The sequence below is a fragment of the Miscanthus floridulus genome, chromosome 7 (genome assembly GCF_019320115.1).
Source record: "Miscanthus floridulus cultivar M001 chromosome 7, ASM1932011v1, whole genome shotgun sequence".
Lineage (NCBI taxonomy): Eukaryota > Viridiplantae > Streptophyta > Magnoliopsida > Poales > Poaceae > Miscanthus > Miscanthus floridulus.
In genome coordinates this window covers 78,444,692-78,462,181 of record NC_089586.1, presented here as the reverse complement: position 1 = coordinate 78,462,181, position 17,490 = coordinate 78,444,692, and the positions used below count along the sequence as shown (strand labels likewise).

General features: G+C 49.2%; 2 protein-coding genes and 1 long non-coding RNA gene across 3 annotated transcripts; all 3 read right to left on the bottom strand.

Annotated features, from left to right (window-relative positions):
* Positions 1–9,005: 9,005 nt before the first annotated feature.
* Positions 9,006–9,763, bottom strand: LOC136463531 (uncharacterized). Its single transcript, XR_010761036.1, has 3 exons — positions 9,640–9,763; positions 9,428–9,515; positions 9,006–9,341 (listed from the first exon to the last, which is right to left on the bottom strand). It is a non-coding gene; the product is annotated as an uncharacterized lncRNA (long non-coding RNA).
* Positions 9,764–9,829: 66 nt separating this feature from the next.
* LOC136463530 (pentatricopeptide repeat-containing protein At2g29760, chloroplastic-like) lies at positions 9,830–12,915 on the bottom strand. Its single transcript, XM_066462517.1, has 2 exons — positions 12,588–12,915; positions 9,830–11,499 (listed from the first exon to the last, which is right to left on the bottom strand). Exons 1-2 carry the CDS (start codon positions 12,907–12,909, stop codon positions 10,046–10,048), a joined length of 1,776 nt encoding a protein of 591 aa, XP_066318614.1. The 5' UTR covers positions 12,910–12,915; the 3' UTR covers positions 9,830–10,045.
* Positions 12,916–13,194: 279 nt separating this feature from the next.
* LOC136463529 (transmembrane 9 superfamily member 1-like) lies at positions 13,195–17,490 on the bottom strand. Its single transcript, XM_066462515.1, has 12 exons — positions 17,301–17,490; positions 16,523–16,715; positions 16,315–16,419; positions 16,146–16,163; positions 15,978–16,066; positions 15,746–15,898; positions 15,445–15,579; positions 15,151–15,317; positions 14,645–14,739; positions 14,183–14,556; positions 13,805–14,078; positions 13,195–13,730 (listed from the first exon to the last, which is right to left on the bottom strand). Exons 1-12 carry the CDS (start codon positions 17,385–17,387, stop codon positions 13,663–13,665), a joined length of 1,758 nt encoding a protein of 585 aa, XP_066318612.1. The 5' UTR covers positions 17,388–17,490; the 3' UTR covers positions 13,195–13,662.

The following is a 17,490-nucleotide window of genomic DNA, read 5'->3' as shown; positions in this document are numbered from 1 at the left end:
CCTTGAAGCCCTCAGCTATAGTATCCTCCATCTCTGATAGAAGGAGGTCCCAAATGTCGAACACGATCTGCTGCATCAGGGCATTAAGGAGCTAGAGCTATAGACGAGTCAGACCCTCTCTATATCTCAACCTAGGAAGTAGTGTCCTCTAGATGATAGCCTCTAGTACTCGAGCTATAGGAGTCAGGTCACTGGGGTTCCTCCTCGACACCTCACCAAAGGGCTCCTTGAAGCAATGGTGCACAAGATCTGTAGGGGGCACCATCCCTCCATGAGGACGCCTGGGAGGCTCCTGCTATCCATAACATACCTCATGCAATCTGACAGGCTGATCCTATAGCCTTAGTATCTCCCGGGCCCTGAAACTCATCACCCTGTAGTCTCTGCCGTTGAATGCAAAGTGTATGAAGTTATGTTGCGGGTCAACATAGAGCGAAGCATAAAACTGCCGAACCCAAGATGGCACATACAGTCCAGTCTGGCCAATCAGATCTGATAGTCCTAGCAAATATGATAAGTAGGGGCGGATATGCTCTCCAGCTGCTGCCACAATAGACTCTATACTGCATACCCGCTGAGATCTGAACACTGCCCCACTGTTGAGATAAGCATTGTAGAAATCCTCCTGCAGTGGCGTGTAGAAACCCTCTGCTGCTCTCTCATCCCTCCTCAGAGGGAACCACACCTCAAACTCAACAAACCTCAGCTGCCGAACCTGTCTGGCCATGGTGGCCCTCAAGTCAAGGTGTACCGCTGGAGGTGGACCCTATGGTTTAGGCGGTGGGTGTGAACCCCTACACTATGTAGTTGGCCTTGGTGGAACTATAGCACTGGTACGACCAGAGCGGCGTAGCTAGGGTGCCTACTCGGTCTCCTCGGCCTGCTGACCCTCCTAAGTCTCCTAAGCTTGCTGAGGCTCTACTGGTGGGGGCTGCTGCTGTGGCTCCTACTAGGACTCCCCCTGAAGTCGAGGCTCCTCAATAGCCAGTCGATGTCCTGCCATCATGACAGTCCTAGGTGGACCACCATGATGATGCTCAACCTCCTCAACTACTGCCCTCTGTGCTGGTGTGAGCTGTGGATCTACAATGACAACACCACTGCGAGCACCGCCTCTCTCGGCACGCTCTGCTGCCTCAGCAACTACTGCTGCTCTCGCTGTCTCTACGTCGGGGTACTTACGCTTCTTAGATGTAACCTGCTTCGTCGCCTTACCTTTGGTTCCTGTGGGCAAGCGAGGCGGGGGCCTCCGATCGTCATCTCCTAGACCACCACCAACGTTCTTGATGCGAGCCATCTGATCTGACAAGGAGATGAACTACCGCTGACGAAGATCAACTATCAAACTAACACTCCCGAGGCTTGGCCTCGATCCGTACTCGCGAGCTTGGCTCTGAGTTAACTGACAACTGCCACAAGAACCTCAACAGCACCGACTCGCTGCACGATGGAATAGATGGATATACAAATAAATACAATATTTCTAATAGATGCGAAAACCCTAGGAAGCAAGCAATGTAGGTATGAAATTGAAGCGACAGGCATGCTACCAGACAATCGGAGATCCGAGAAAAGAAGAGACGTCACGCGGGGAACCTCGAAACCGGCTAGGGTTAGGGTTCGCGAACCACTTTGATGAATCGGCGGCCCTAGATGATTTGAAATCAATGCTTGGAAATTGATCTAGGTCACAAGCGAAGCAAATTGAGAACAAGGATTTGGCCTTACCAACGAGGAGGTAGGGCTAGGGCACGCGAACTACGGCTATGGTGGCGCTTGGAGGCCGACCCTAGCACTACGGTGGATCAGCGCGGTGGAGGCGCGTGCGTGGCGGCGGATGGGCACGGCGGGCGCGCAGGAAAGGTTGGCGTAGGTGGCGCGATGAGGCGCGCGGTCTTGCTGGCTGGCGGTGCAAGGAGCTGAACGGCGGCGCTCGGTCGCGTGAGGCGCGCGGCTGCAGTGGCGCGAGGTGCTCGGGCACGGAGGAGCTGTGGCGGCGTACGGGGTTAGGTCAAGACAAACTCGTGACGGCTGCAGTTAAATGAGGACCCCCAACACGACAGAATAGGAAACGGAAGAAGAGTCCAGATGCCGCACGAGATCCACTGACTGGACGCTCTGGTGGTAGCGACCGGACGCTACCACCCAGCGTCCGGTCGATTCTAGAGAGGTCCAATTCCTCTGGAATCATGACCGGATGCGTCCGGTGGTCCATGACCGGACACAGGCAGGGTCCAGTCAGTTGCCTTGAACTCCATGTAGATGGATCGAACGCTGGATCCCTTCCTGACCGGACGCACAAACGCAGCGTCCGATCACTCCTTCAGCTGCAGTTCACCTCCTGTGAACTGACCGAACGCTGGACTGCAGAGTCCGGTGCAGCGTCTGGTCCCTCTTTTCTAGCAGATCTTCAATGTTCCTTCGCGCTGCTTGTTCCCAATCAAGTCTCAATTTGAACAAGATCCAAATAAACACCAATTGGGACTGATGTGAGTGACCTCTCTCAAACCCTCATATTTTTCAAAATATTTTGCCTTGGGCTATAATTCTTTTTAAGAAAATATGCAATAAGAGGGCAAATGGAACAAAATGACAAAAACAACATCTATGCATATGCAATACTTGTAAGTAAATCTAGTTGCTTGTCAAGTTTGATCCAAGGTTAAGCTTCTTCACATGCTTTTCGGCGGTTATCTTAACCATGTTAGACAAGCCCTATATGCATTACCAAAAATTAAACATGTTGTATATTACAATGAATGCAAGGGACAACACAAGCTCAATTTTTAGTGAAGTTACTAAAATCAAGTACATTGAGCTCATTCCACAATCTACAAAATGTAGCCTCATCTAGCGGTTTAGTAAAGATATCCGCTAATTGATCTTCGGTTCTTACACCTTCTAGTGATATATCATTTTTAGCAACATGATCTCTTAGAAAGTGATGACGGATATCTATGTGCTTGGTGCGAGAGTGTTGAACCGGATTATTTGCAAGTTTTACCGCACTTTCATTGTCGCACAAAAGAGGTATCTTTTCTAGAACTACACCATAGTCTAGCAAAGTTTGTTTCATGTATAAAATTTGTGCACAACAAGCACCCGCGGCAATGTATTCCGCTTCGGCGGTGGACAAAGCCACACTATTTTTGTTTCTTGGAGCTACCTAGTGCTAGTTTTAACAAGTGTGCACCACATCTAACTCACTAGACTCACCTAGGTCAAGCTACCCATCTATACCCCCCTTAATAGTACGGCCAAAGGAAAAAACAAAGTCCTAAACTACTCTAAGTGTCACTCCAACTCCAATCGACACTTAGAACTAGTCATCCTTAACCTTGTTGTCCATCCTTTGAAAACCAAAATGATTTCCATCGTAGGGGCATGACCACCTCGATTGCCCAATCGATCTCCATTACCATGACCTAACTTAATTGCCTCTGCAAAACACACGTTAGTCATAGTAATCTTGTATTGTTATTAATCACTGAAACCCAACTAGGGGCCTAGATGCTTTCAGCTAGGATGGCTAGGCTCAACCGTGTGCCAAGCTGTTATTCAGAGTTTGGGTTAGTTTGGATTGAGAGTCATTAGAGTTGGGTTAGTTGAGATTAGATTATAGAGTCCTAAAAGATAGGGATAGTTGGTTAAGTTGAGTCCTATATGTATCAAACTCTATGGATCAATAAGGATATTCTGAGATTGAGTTTATCTCACCTTTGGCCCTCGGGCATTACTATTCACAATCTCCCGTTGTCGTCCAGCTTCAGGCCAAGCGCCGAGCACGGCGCCGCCAGTTCGTCGTTGGGGGTTCAAGCCCCAGCCTCTCGCCTCCCACTCCTACTTCCTCTGATCCCTAAGCCCCAACAACCTGGTATCAGCCATGTCTGCTCCTGCGGCTTCCGCTTCCATACCGCCCCCACCTCCACCACCACCCCGTCAGTCACCGCGCCCGTTAGCTCTGCCGCCGTCATCACCACGACAGCGCCCATTGTCGCGGCGACGGTGCCCATGCTACAGCCAGCTTTCTCCCTGGTAGACCTTGCCCAGGCGTTCAACGGGATGACAGCGGCCATGGGCGCGTTGCAGCGGTAGGTCGTGGAATTGTCACTGTGCTTGTCCGCGATTGAAAGCCCACCCTCCTCCTCGACGTTCTAGTACGGGCTGTAGGGCTATGGTGGTCTCCCTCCACCGCCAATGTTGAGACCGGTGCGGGAGCTACTGTTCTCCTCACCGGCTCCTCGTATCACGCTGACATCATCGATGGCCACCACTGCCAGTCTGGGGGGGTTCTCGGTGCCGCCAACATCACAAGGCATGCCGATCACGGAGATCTCCTTCCCGCTGTCCCCATCGCCAGTACCTTCGCTGTCACAGATCATGCAAGGTTCTAGATCACATGCCCCGATGCAGTCGCCAACATCAGTGCATCACCGGCCTTCAGACCCTGAACAATCAGTGGTGCCGCGCTACCACAAGCTGATGTTCCCGTGCTATGATGGGGCGGACGATCCGTTGGGATGGTTGCTCAAGTGCGAGCAGTTCTTTCAAGGACAGTAGACCAGGGCCGTCGATTGGGTGTGGCTCGCGTCCTTCCACATGACCGGCAAGGCCCAGATGTGGTATACCGTCCTCGAGCGGGACGCCGGGCGGCCGACATGGGATGATTTCCAACGGCTTTGTCAGCAGCGGTTTGGGCCTCCCCTAAGCACCAACCATCTCACCGACTTGGCACGGCTGTCATTCTCATCAAATGTCGAAGATTATCTAGACACGTTCTAGGCAAGACTGGCGCATGCAGGCTGCCTCTCGTCGGACCAGCAAGCACAGCTCTTCACCGGTGGCCTTCCTGAGCATATCCGTGTGGATGTCGAGCTACACGATCCACGCGACTTGCAGCAGGCAATGCGCTTAACGCGCATGTATGAACACCGGAACGGGCCACAACAGCTGGCTCTACCGGCACCACGGGCGTGCCCTGGTCACCGTGTCTTGACCGCCGCCACGGCGTCGTCCTCAGCATCAGCCGTGGTACCAGCCACATCAGGGCCATCCACGTGGGCCTTCAAGAAGTTGTCGCCAGAGGAGATGGTAGAGCGCCGCTAGCAAGGCCTCTGTTATAATTGCGACGAGCAGTATGTCTGTGGCCACCAGTGTGCCCGCCTGTTCTATTTGGAGGCCTCGGATTACATTGTGGAGGAGCCAGAGGACAGTGATGATTCAGTACAATCCACAACAGCTACAGCAGAACCGTCCCCGCTCGACACCGATGGCCCGCGGGTCTCGCTTAATGCCATCACCGGCATTCGAACAGCAACAACGATGCATCTCTACATTCAGGTCGGGAATACACAGCTTGTCGCTCTCCTGGATTCTAGGTCTACGCATAACTTCGTGCGCGAGGACATCAGTCGGCATTGGCCTCCACTTCTAGCCATGCCCGAGGGTGGGCGTCCTCATCATGAACGGAGACCGCGTCGCATGCAGCGGCCTCACCACAGACGTCGCTGTCAGGATTGCAGATGAAGTATTCACAGTGGACTGCTATTCTATTCCGCTGGATGGCTACGACATGGTCCTCGGCATCAAGTTCCTTCGCACCTTGGGGCCTATCTTGTGGGATTTCGACGACCTATGCTTGGCTTTCACAAAGGCAGGTCACTAGGTCTTCTGGAGGGGGATCGGCTCCACATGGTATGACGTTCAGTCAACGCGGCTCCATGCTGTACAACCAGACGGGCTGGCTCTATTATAGAACTTACTGCAGGAGTTCGATGACCTCTTTGTGGAGTCGAAAGGACTGCCACCGGCGCGACGTTGTGATCACCGCATCCACTTGTTGCCAAACACAGCACCCGTAGCAGTCCGGCCATACAGATATCCGCAGCTTTAGAAGGATGAGCTTGAGGCCCAGTGTGCTGCCATGCTAGATCAGGGCCTTATCTGGCCATCCACTTTGGCGTTCTTGGCTCTAGTGCTGTTGGTCAAGAAGCCAGATGCGTCATGGCGCTTCTGTGTTGACTACTGGGCTCTAAACAAGCGCACGGTTAAGGACAAATTTCCCATCCCAGTTGTGGAGGAGCTGCTCGACAAACTTGGTGGCGCACGGTTCTTTACGAAGCTGGATCTTCATTCCAGTTACCACCAGGTCCGGATGCATCAAGAGGACATCGAGAAGACGACGTTCCGAACACACCATGGCCACTTTGAGTTTCTGGTCATGCCATTCGGCCTCACCAATGCACCGGCAACGTTCCAGAGCCTAATGAACGTCGTCCTCCAGCCCTACCTGCGTAAGTTTGTCTTGGTTTTCTTCGATGACATCTTGATCTACAGCTCGTCGTGGACAACGCATCTCCAGCATGTCAAGGCGGTCCTCTTAGCGCTCCGGGCACACCACTTGCGGCTCAAGCGCAGCAAGTGCTCGTTCACCGAGTCCTCAGTGGCGTACCTCGAGCATGTGATCTCGGCTAAAGGGGTGGCCATGGATGTCAGCAAGGTGGATGCCGTCAAGACATGGCCGCAGCCGCGATCGGCGCGCGGCCTATGCGGCTTCCTTGGGTTGGCCGGCTATTACCGCCGATTTATCAAGGACTACGGCGCCATCGTGGCGCCCCTGACCCGGCTTCTGCGACGCGACGCGTTTAGCTGGTCGGATGAGGTCACTTTGGCGTTTGACGCCCTCAAACGGGCACTGTCTACAGCACCGGTGCTGCAGCTGCCAGCGTTTGACCGGCCCTTTACGGTGGACTGTGATGCGTCAGGGTCGGGATTCGGCGCTGTTCTTCACCAAGGCATCGGTGTGATTGCCTTCTTCAGCAGGCCCTTTGCGCAGCGCCACATGAAATTGGCGGCATATGAGTGTGAGCTTATCGGCCTCGTGCAGGCCGTGCGACACTGGTGGCCATACTTGTGGGGGCGCAGTTTTGTGGTGCGTACCGACCATTATGAACTCAAGTTTCTGCTGGACCAGCGCTTGTCGACACCGCCACAACATCACTGGGTAACAAAGCTCTTCGGATATGATTTCACAGTAGAATTTTGGCCGGGTACCTTGAACACGGTGGTGGATGCTCTCTCCCACCGTCACGATGACGAAGCAGCTGCTCGTGCTATTTCTGGTCCGTCGTTTGAGTTATTTGATGACCTTCAAAGAGAAGTGCAGGAGAACCCGGACTTGCGCGCCCTCCGGGACACGGGTGTCGCCCAGCGCGGCGTGCCGTGGTGCGTGGTCGACGAGCTTATTCTTTACGGCAACAGGGTCTTCATTCTAGCTGAGTCGGCGCTTGTGCCCTAGGTGCTGGACCTTGCTCATTTAGCAGGCCATGAGGGGTTCCAGAAGACTTTGCAACGCCTCCGATCTGAGTTCTTCATCGAGCATGACAGCGGGATGGTACGTGATTTTGTCCGCTCTTGCGCCATATGCCAGCAGAACAAGGTGGAATCCCTCAGACCAGTCGGCCTCTTGCAACCCCTAGAGGTACCTTCGTAGGTGTGGGCAGACATAGCTCTGGACTTCATTGAGGGGCTTCCGCGGGTGCATGGAAAGAGTGTCATCCTGACTGTGGTGGATAGATTTTTGAAGCATGCTCATTTTATACCCCTCAGCCACCCGTATACAGCTATGTCAGTGGCCAAGGCGTTCTTTGAGGGCATCGTTCGTCTCCATGGGTTCCCCAATTCAATTGTTAGTGACCGGGACCCGGTATTCACAGGCCACATTTGGCGAGATCTCTTCAAGCTTGCCAGTGTCACGCTCAGACTCAGTACAGCATTTCATCCGTAGGCGGACGGTCAGTCAGAGGCGGTAAACAAGACTATAGCTATGTACCTCCGGTGCATCGTAGGGGACCGACCGCGCGCATGGCTTGAGTGGCTTCCTTGGGCAGAGTATTGCTACAATACGTCCTATCATTCAGCCCTCCGCACATCGCCGTTCTAGGTTGTGTATGGTTGACCACCACCGACCTTACTGCCTTATACTGCAGGTTCCTCCCGCACAGATGCTATTGACGCCCTCCTGCAGAACCGAGATGACTTCCTAGCTGATGTGCGCACCAGGCTGCTCTAGGCTCAGGAGTATGCCAAGCGCCACTATGATCGCACTCATCGTGCTTTGGAGTTTCGGGTGGGTGACTGGGTTTGGCTCCGCATCCTTCATCGTCCTACACAGTCACTGCTGCCTGGGCGTCGCGGCAAGCTCAGCCCTCGTTTCGTCGGGCCATACCAGATCGTCGAACGCATCGGCGAGGTGGCGTACCGCTTGTCGCTGCCAGCCGGAGCCAGGATTCACGACGTATTCCACGTCGGGGTGTTGAAGCCATTCTGAGGTCCGCCACCGTCTACACCGCCAGCTCTGCCTCCGCTTCACCAGGGACGTCGCTTGCTCCAACCGGATCAGGCCTTGCGTGCACAGCTGCGTCGCGGGGTCTGGCATGTGCTCATCAACTGGGTCGGTCTTCCACCAGCGGATGCAACGTGGGAGCCGCTCGAGGATTTCCACGCCGAATTCCCAACCTTTCAGCTTGAGGACAAGCTGTTTGCCGAGGGGGGGAGTGATGTTATGTTCGGCAAAGTCTATAGACGCCGTAGTGGCTAGGATGGCTAGGCTCAACCGTGTGCCAAGCTGTTATTCAGAGTTTGGGTTAGTTTGGATTAAGAGTCATTAGAGTTGGGTTAGTTGAGATTAGATTACAGAGTCCTAAAAGATAGGGATAGTTGGTTAAGTTGAGTCCTATATGTATCAAATTCTATGGATCAATAAGGATAGCCTGAGATTGAGTTTATCTCACCTTGGGCCCTCGGGTGTTACTGTTCACGATCTCCCGTTGTCGTCCAGCTTCAGGCCAGGCGCCGAGCACGGCGCCGCCAGTTCATCGTCGGGGGTTCAAGCCCCGGCCTCTCGCCTCCCACTCCTACTTCCTCCGATCCCTAAGCCCCAACACAAGTAGACTCCATGTATCAGCATGTTATTTATATATTATATCTTCCCACCAATCGTTTTATTTCAATGCCATCACAAGAAAAAAAAATAAACACCAATCGTGTCGCTCCTCTCTCTCCGACTCCGTTGTCGCCTCCACGCACCTCGACCCGTCGGCGACGCCGGCCCGTGCCTCTTCCTCCTTGGCTCCTTGCCAGCGCGGCTAGGCTCTGCGCCCTCAATCTCGGCCTGCACGCTCACCAGTGCAGCTCGTCCGTTTGCTAACCGGCATGGCTCGCTGATGTGCCTCTTCCTCCTCACCGGCCATCGACCTCTCGTACAGGCTATCCCGTTTTTGTATTGGCACACAGCACATAGAACAGATTGATAAAGTTGGTTCACATTCCATGCTTGTCTTCTGTAAAGAAAATTGAAGGTTATTATTCACTCCTCCAAAGAAGATGGCAAAAAAAACTGTATGCTTACCAATGCCAAATCCAATACCTGGTATTAAATTATCATAACCAAAAGGTGACAACTTGCTCATATGAATTTAGGGTGCCAGTAAGTTTTCTTCTAGAGGAGCGCCTACCTGCAGAATTCAGAAGAGCACTTCTTTAAACTTCTTTGAGAGAAAAGAAAAAAAGATGACCTTAAGTAAAGTTGTTACAAAGCCAAGAGGTAAAAGGAAATGGGATTACAGAAGTAACCATCACCTGAGCATCAATTTATTTTCGTGAAGTCAATACCAAGAAGCAGATTTGACGTTGTGGGGCCAGCTTTTCTAAGTGCAGTAGTGACTTTCATGAATACAAATTATACAGCAGCATATAACAAAACCTTCAGAAAAAAAAAGAGAGAGAAGAGGGAGAAAAAAGGAAGGCAACAATTGAAGCCATTTACATGTAAAAAAATCCTCAATGCTCATTGTTTAAACAAAACATTATCCATGATGTGGTATTAGGAAAAGTGTTATGGATAGAGAAAGTTTATCACATTCTCTCTCATGTCTCACCCTCCAAATACATGGTTGTAACAGCCATGTGTCATGATCATCCTTTCTAGTCGCTGTTTTCAGAATGATGTCCATAACTATGACATACCCAATAGTCAGTAGCACTGTCACCAGAAGTCATTGCAGGAGCAAACCCCACCACGGAACAAGTGGAAGCGATGGCGGTCACGCACAATGATCTCACGTTGGTAGAGCTTGGACACAAATTTGGCATGGTCATGGCAGTCGCAGCACACTCGAAGATTCTTGACAATTCGAATAGGCATGTCATGGGGAATGTTTAGAATACCAAATGCTAATGCAAGCCTCTCACTGTGGTAGGACAAGGTATTTCCCTTATCTTCCTCGTCGTCCATGTCCATTAGCACTTGGCTGGTATCCTTGACATAGCCAATCAGTTGTAATCTCTGCTCCATATCTTCCAATAATGCATAGATCAGCCTTGTTTGGGGGTGTCTTGTATCACCTGACCTGAACTCATGGACCAAACCATTCCACTCTATAAAGCTCAAACCTGTCTCCTTCTTGGCTCCCCTCTCTTCCATCATCTTCCGAAGAGCTTTTGCATCTTCCCATAAACCATTGACTGCATATAGATTGAACAGAACAACATAACGTCCACCATCATCTGGCTCTAGCTCAATAAGTTTCTTTCCTACACGTTCACCCACACCAACATTATTGTGCAACAGGCATGATGACATTAGAGCCCCCCACTGTGATGCCTGTGGCTCCATCGGCATGTCCAGTAACACAGCCTCAGCTTCTTCCAGGAGCCCTGCACGTCCAAGGAGATCAGCCAAGCACCCATAGTGCTCCCTCCGTGGCTCAATGCCATGGTCACGCATGGACCTGAAAACATCCTTCCCTTCATCCACACGACCTGTGTGGGTGCACGCACACAAGACAACAACAAACGTTGACTCATTCGGCACAAACCCCTTATCAAGCATCCTTCTGAACAACTCAAGTGCGCGCTTTCCATGGCCATTCATTGCAAGCCCACCAATCATTGCATTCCACAACACCACATCGTGGCTCTGAACTCCATCAAAGACCCACCATGACTCATTCATGCACCCACACTTGCAATACATATCGACAAGCGCTGTCTCAAGCATGACATTCCCTGGCCTCCCTCCAAGCCCCTCTGCTTTGAGAAACCTATGAACCCACCGCCCCCTCTCAAGAGCGCCCAGATGCGCACAAGCCTTGAGCACGCTCACCAGCACCACGGTGTCTGGTCTGAACCCATTTCCCTTCATCTGATCAAACACTCTCAGTGCTTCACTGAACTCCCCGGCACGGACGCAAGCGTCGATCATTGCGCTCCAGGAAACCAGGCCCCTATCGGGCATTCTGACGAACACGTCCCGCGCGGCCTCCAGGTTCCCGCACTTGCCGTACCCAGACACCATCGTGTTCCAGGGGACAGCGTCCAGAGCGGTGGGGCCGCTCGTGTCGAACACCCTGCGCGCGTCGGGGAGCATGCCGAGCGCGCAGTAGAGCTTGAGGAGGCAGTTGGTGACGACGGGGTGTGCGAGCGCGCCGCACTTGAGGGGCGAAGCTACGTATCCATTAGTGGGTGCAAGTGCACCCACAACAAAAACGAAATTTAGCACTAACCATCTCATATTCACCATGTGTGCACCCCCCTCAATCAAGGTTCATGCACCCCCCACGAGCCAACATGGTAGCACGAAAGCTTGAGTCGAACAATGCCAAACAAGTAATTATTGCTTGTTTGCAGATTATCTCTATCATAGGAATAGATATAAACCAGTGATCAGATTTGTATTGTGGAGATTTTTTTTTTTCATTTGAGGTACAGATAGACTCGATACCAAGTACACAAAAGAATAGTGAGGTTTATTCAGATCGGCTAAGACTAATTATTAACCGAGCTAACAAGCTAGCTAAAAAATTAGCCATCTAACTATTAGCCAGTGCATGTTTGTATCCTTTGCTAATGGGCTAACAACTAGTCAAGGCTTGTTAAAAATTAGCCCTACTATTTGGATGAACTAGAGCAAAATTTTAGCTAGAGGTTGTTAGCCACTTAACCTAGGATCCAAACAGACCCTAAGTAGAGATTCATTTTTCAATATTTCATAATTATTAGGAGCTCCGATTATATTATAGCCTTGATTTGTCAAACTATTAAGTTCAATAAAAGTTTATTTTAAATGGGTTGGTCATGGTAATATGCCATTTGGATCACTAATGCCATTTGATTATGTGGCAAATAATCGTCAACGTCTAATTTTCTATACACAAACTTTACACACATTTCAAGGAATGTCACTTGGGTCAAACTTTGAAAAAAAAGTTAAAATGTTCGAATGACCCCTAAACTTGTCGAGAGATGTCACTCATGTTCGTGAACTTTGAAAAACACATGTTCTAAATCCCTAAACTTGTTAAGTGATGCACCGCAGTGGTCGGATAGTACAGAAATAGACCTACGATGCACCATTTTACAAGTTTAGGATTGTGCATTGCACAGCTCTTGACAATTCAAAGACGGTTGATGCATTTGACTCTTAAAAAAATCGAATTTTATCATGTAAATATGTGCATATCAAGGTTATGTAGTACCAAAGTAATGCACCCCCTCGTTTCGGCTCTAGCTTCGCCACTGCTTGAGCACCTGCGCGTGCGCAAGCCCCGCGGCAGCGAGTCGATCGCAGACGTCAGCGGAGAGGGTGGGGGAGCGGGAGGAGGAGGCGGCGGCAAGGGAGGCGAGGAGGGAGAAGGTGTAGGGGGTCGGCAAGGTCGCGGCACGGATGTGGGAAAAGAGCGCGAGCGCGGCGGCCGCGGGTGCGCCGCGGCTCGATAGCGCGGCGTGGAGTGGGCACCCGCGGCTAGGAGCCGAGGAGAAGCCGGCGGCGGCGGTGGCAGCGCCGGTGGAGGTGGAGCGGAGCCCAACGAGTGCGCGGAGGAAGCAGAGGTGGCGGCGGTGGGCGGGCATGGGAAACGGGCGGACAAGCTACTGCACGCGTTAGGATTTGTGCTGAAAACTCATTCGATTTTGCAAGTTAAAAGGCCGTGTTTCGAACACGGGAATTTTTCGTACGTTTTTCCTATGAAAATAAACTTATTCCTATAAAATTATTGCACAATTCCTATAAAATTCCTGCGTTACCACTGAGGCCCTAAGGTTCAGGGGGTAATTCCCCAATAACATCAGAAAATCATTCGAGGCATAATACCAGCAGGCTTATATTTTTTTTTTATTCATCATGATCTAATGTTCCGTTTCAGTAATGTCAAGCTGTATGGTAATTCCAGATTTATGCACGAGATATTTATGACCTAATGTTCCGCTTCAGTAATGTGAAGCATTTTTCTTTGATGACTTTGCCTCTAAAAAATCTCGACCCTCCAGTACCAAACATGATTCTTTTGGAACTGTGTTCATCGTCAAACATCAGGTAACAATTGTGGTATATGCTACAGACCTACTACTCAACAACTACAATTACTACTGTATATAACTAATTGAACATGAAAAATTGTTGCCTGCCCAAGTCCAGAAGAGATCGGAGAGAAACAAATAGGACAAGAATAGAAAAACATGGCTTTCAGCTCGGTACCAAGCGATGATCAGATTCCACACAATGCCCTGGCTTCTTGGTTGTAGAATCAGTGATCGCTCAATCAAATAAGGTTCTGCCACACAGTTTCTCTGCACTGACCCAAAATGGGGCGATATTATCCTCACTTAGTCACACTTTATGTTCCTGTAGATCCTCCTCACAAACAATGTAGATCCAAGATATCCGACGGCACCTAGAAAAAGCACCAAGCAGTATTAAACTAACAATACCATGGTTTGTCTACCACAAGATTGCAGAAGAGCTTACCGCATAGTGTTCCTAAACCTAGGCAGAACATTAGAGTGTAGCCGAAGTAGAAGCTTGTCTGGAAGAATCCTGACATCTTGGTCTTCATGTGGTAATAATATATGGAGTAGAGGTAAACATACACAGCAGTGGAAGCAGCAGAGAAGAATGAAGTCCATTGCCAGTGGTAGTTCTCCGCATTTAGCAAGAAATATGTTCCGACAATTGTTACACATATGGTGACAATTATGAGGATTAGAAAGACCAGCAACATGAACCCGTAAACATAGTAGACCTGTCAGTGGTTGATCAAAAAAGAAGAGGCATCAATGTCAACTCCAATGCCTCCTTAGTAATGAAGCTTAGAGATGGGGGGAGAAACAGGCTTGTCTTCCATACCTTATAGTTCCAGAAGGATGTGAAGACAAAGTACATCTCAATAAAGATACTACCAAAAGGAAGCAGTCCTCCCATAAGTGCAATGACAGATGGTGTGAGGTACCATTTCTTCTCAGGAATAGGTCGAGGAATAGTCTTTACCCTACAGGGATTGTTTGGGGCGCCACTCCAGTTTCTACCAACAACAGTTCCCAGAAGGGCAAGAGGGAAAGAGATGAAGGCCCACAGGATGAAAACAACCACCATCGTACCAAATGGTATGGCAGCTAATGATCCATAGAAAATAGCAATAGTGTTAAGCACTAGGCCAATTCCAAAGCACATAAATGGGAAAAGTGATGCTGTCATGGCCATCGCCTTGATCCAGTTTTTCCCTGCTCCCACAAAAGGATTTAAAACAAGTGAGCACCTTATAGAACTATAGGTACACAGTTCAATTTTACATGATAAATAAGCCCATACCTCCATGCCGTGAGTATAGTGCACCACTGACATATCCAGAGATGAATGAAGTAAGAGCATAGCAAACAATGAATGTTGTGACAATAGCTCCTCGCCTGGCAGAATAAGTACACATAGTGAGTGACATTTTGAGTAGCATAACAAAGTACAGTTATCCTTCAAGAAAGCAAAGTAGAACTAGAATGCTTTGTTTTTGCAGTTGCTTGTGATTCCTACCCTACATACACAAACTCCAAGAATCAAATGTTTCTTGATGCATTGCCTTCAAACATTACATCACTAGGATGAGGCAACACAAACTATAGTGTTAAAAAGTACTAGTTTCAGAAAAAATAAATTGTATGTTTTATGTTTATAATATCAAATGTATTTGACTTTTGGCATGCAAAGTATCATAAAACAAGAGTCAGTCAGGCAGCTCCATTAAAATGCAGGTTTTACCAATTACTACAAGTGGCTTGTAAAGAGAATGATGTTTTATGAAGCAACAAAATAAATTCACATACCCAATGTACAGCATTCCAATGATTGCCAACAAAATCACTAGTAGAATCTGTGCTGCCAACTGTGTACCAATACCAACAAGAGCTGAAAGAAGAACTAGATTGCAAGGAGGCCGGAAAACATCACCATGTACAAGCTTCCATCCAGATTCTTCATTGACATCTCGTTCCTAATACAAGCTAATGTATATCAGCAAAGGATACAAGAGGTAAAAATAATTAAAAATTAGAACCTGCATAAACACTAAAACACTACTGGAATAACACTATATGAATATCATCTATATAGAAACTCACCAGAGTTTCAATATCATCATCATCACGGGCATACTTTGCATAATCATTTCTTAGAGTCCGCATCAGTATCATTGACACTAGTCCAGTGAGAAAGATAACCATCATGAAAGAATTGAAAATTGAGAACCAGTGAATCTGCAATTACAAGAAATAACTAGAAATTAAGAAGGTATGCTTCAGATCCTTTCAAACATGTATGACACAGTTAACGGGAAGCAACTAGAGTGAAGTTTTGTATTGTAATTATGAGGAGCCAAGCTGCAAAGATTTCCTTAATTGCAAAAATATATACCTATATTACCTGGTGTTCAAAGAAAGGATAGTCTAGATACACATCAAAGCGGTGAGCAAATGTAATGTTTGTTGGTTCCCAATTGACAGAATATGTCATGTCCAATGCCTTGTTCACATCAATAAGCTTTGGGCTTTCTTGAGTAAGATTAACATGGATAATCTGCATGGAATGGAAGTAGCAAGGATGATAAGCTATACTAATGGCTATGTGAGGTGATATAAGCTTGTGATACACAAACTTGATTGCCGTTGTATCTGATGACGATATTCTTGTGGGTGAATAGGAAATATTTGTTATCATTGTTTCTGTCTGCCTCTCCAACAAAACCTGAAGATTTGAAAAAGGTAAGCCTCGAGAAGGTCTTACAGAGAGCACATACAGAAAAGAATAAGGAGTATATACATACCCCACAAAGGCAAATCATCTTGATTGTAGCACAATAGCAGGGGGGGCAGCGCATCCAGAAAAAGAAATCGTAAGTCAGTACATCAAGTGTATAGTGCATACAGATTTAGTTGTTACTAAAATGGCGAGCAGGCACACGAGTTAATCAAAAGAGGAAACAGATAACTCACCAATGAAAAATTCAAACCAATATGAGTTCTCAATCGCATCTGACAATTGCTTAGCCTTGACAAGATCCAGGTCAAGCGAACAAATTGTGGCCTTATCAACATTCTCTGAGACAAAGCATGACCAAATTTTAGTCATCAGCCTCATCGCATCTACCTTACCCCTTCAATGTTAAAGTACTGAAGCAGGACAAAAGCAAGGATCACTTACTTCTGAACTTTATGTCGATCTGGCTGTCAATGAGTTCATTCCCACCAAGGACCTCGCCAAGTCCTCCCCACTTATTCACGTGGTTTTCTGACGCATGGCAAAATGGGAGGTTGTAGTAGTTGTATGTCTCCTGGGGATTGTTGTACGGACCAACCTTGTTCACCCAGAGCGTCACAGGCTCCTCTGCTTGGTACTAAAATAAACAAACAGCAGCAGAAAGCAATCGTAAGAATGAGAAAGATTAGACAACTTGTAGGCAAAACGTAAAAAATCCTCTGTCTAGCGATGGGCACAAAATTCACCTAACTTACACAATGGAGGCAAAAGCAAGGCATTGCAGACCAACTAGACTTACATATCACAAGCAATAGGCACCTGAACTAAATGCAGCAAAGAAAAATTAGTCATAGAAGATGCACTTCGATCAGTCTAACGTCAAAAGATTACTAATCGACACAATGGCCTGAATGCCTCCACACTGCTGTTTCTCCCCACCCATTTCACTCCTAGCCGCAATCGGCCAGTAATACGAGTAAGATCTAGCAACCGCCCGACAACTCCGATCCAGCGCGCACTACGCAGAGATCCCGCTGGCCCGGACCGGCGCCACGCAGATCTGGCCCCAAGCGAGCGCGGATCTAGCGGCGCGCGGAGTGTAGCGCGCGAGCTGAGCCAACCGCTGCCGCTGGGAGGAACGACACCAGGGGGACCTGGTTTTCCGACCGCATGTAGTGTGCTCGTTTCGACGGAGCGAGGATGGGGGCAAGTCGTCGGGTACCTTGTGGTCGGAGTCGGAGGCGGCGGCGAAGGGTAGGAGGACAAGGAGGGTGATGGCAGCGGACGCAGCGCCGGCGGCGGAGGCCATTGCCGGATGGAATGGCCGGCCGGCGCGGAGCGGTGGTCGTCTCTCTGTCTGTTTTTCCCCTGTGTTTGGAGGAGAACGAGTGCGACGGAAGGGGGGGGACTGC

Bases quoted from the DNA above. Each gene is read 5' to 3' on its own strand.
- LOC136463530 (XM_066462517.1), bottom strand. From the start codon at position 12,909: ATGCCCGCCCACCGCCGCCACCTCTGCTTCCTCCGCGCACTCGTTGGG. The intron at 11,500-12,587 runs TGCTCAAGCAGT...ACGTAGCTTCGC, and splicing joins GGGGCTTGCGCACGCGCAGG to CCCTCAAGTGCGGCGCGCTC.
- LOC136463529 (XM_066462515.1), bottom strand. From the start codon at position 17,387: ATGGCCTCCGCCGCCGGCGCTGCGTCCGCTGCCATCACCCTCCTTGTC. The intron at 16,716-17,300 runs GTACCCGACGAC...TGTTTATTTTAG, and splicing joins CCTCCGACTCCGACCACAAG to TACCAAGCAGAGGAGCCTGT. The intron at 15,899-15,977 runs GTTTGTGTATCA...CATTCCATGCAG, and splicing joins TCAGATACAACGGCAATCAA to ATTATCCATGTTAATCTTAC.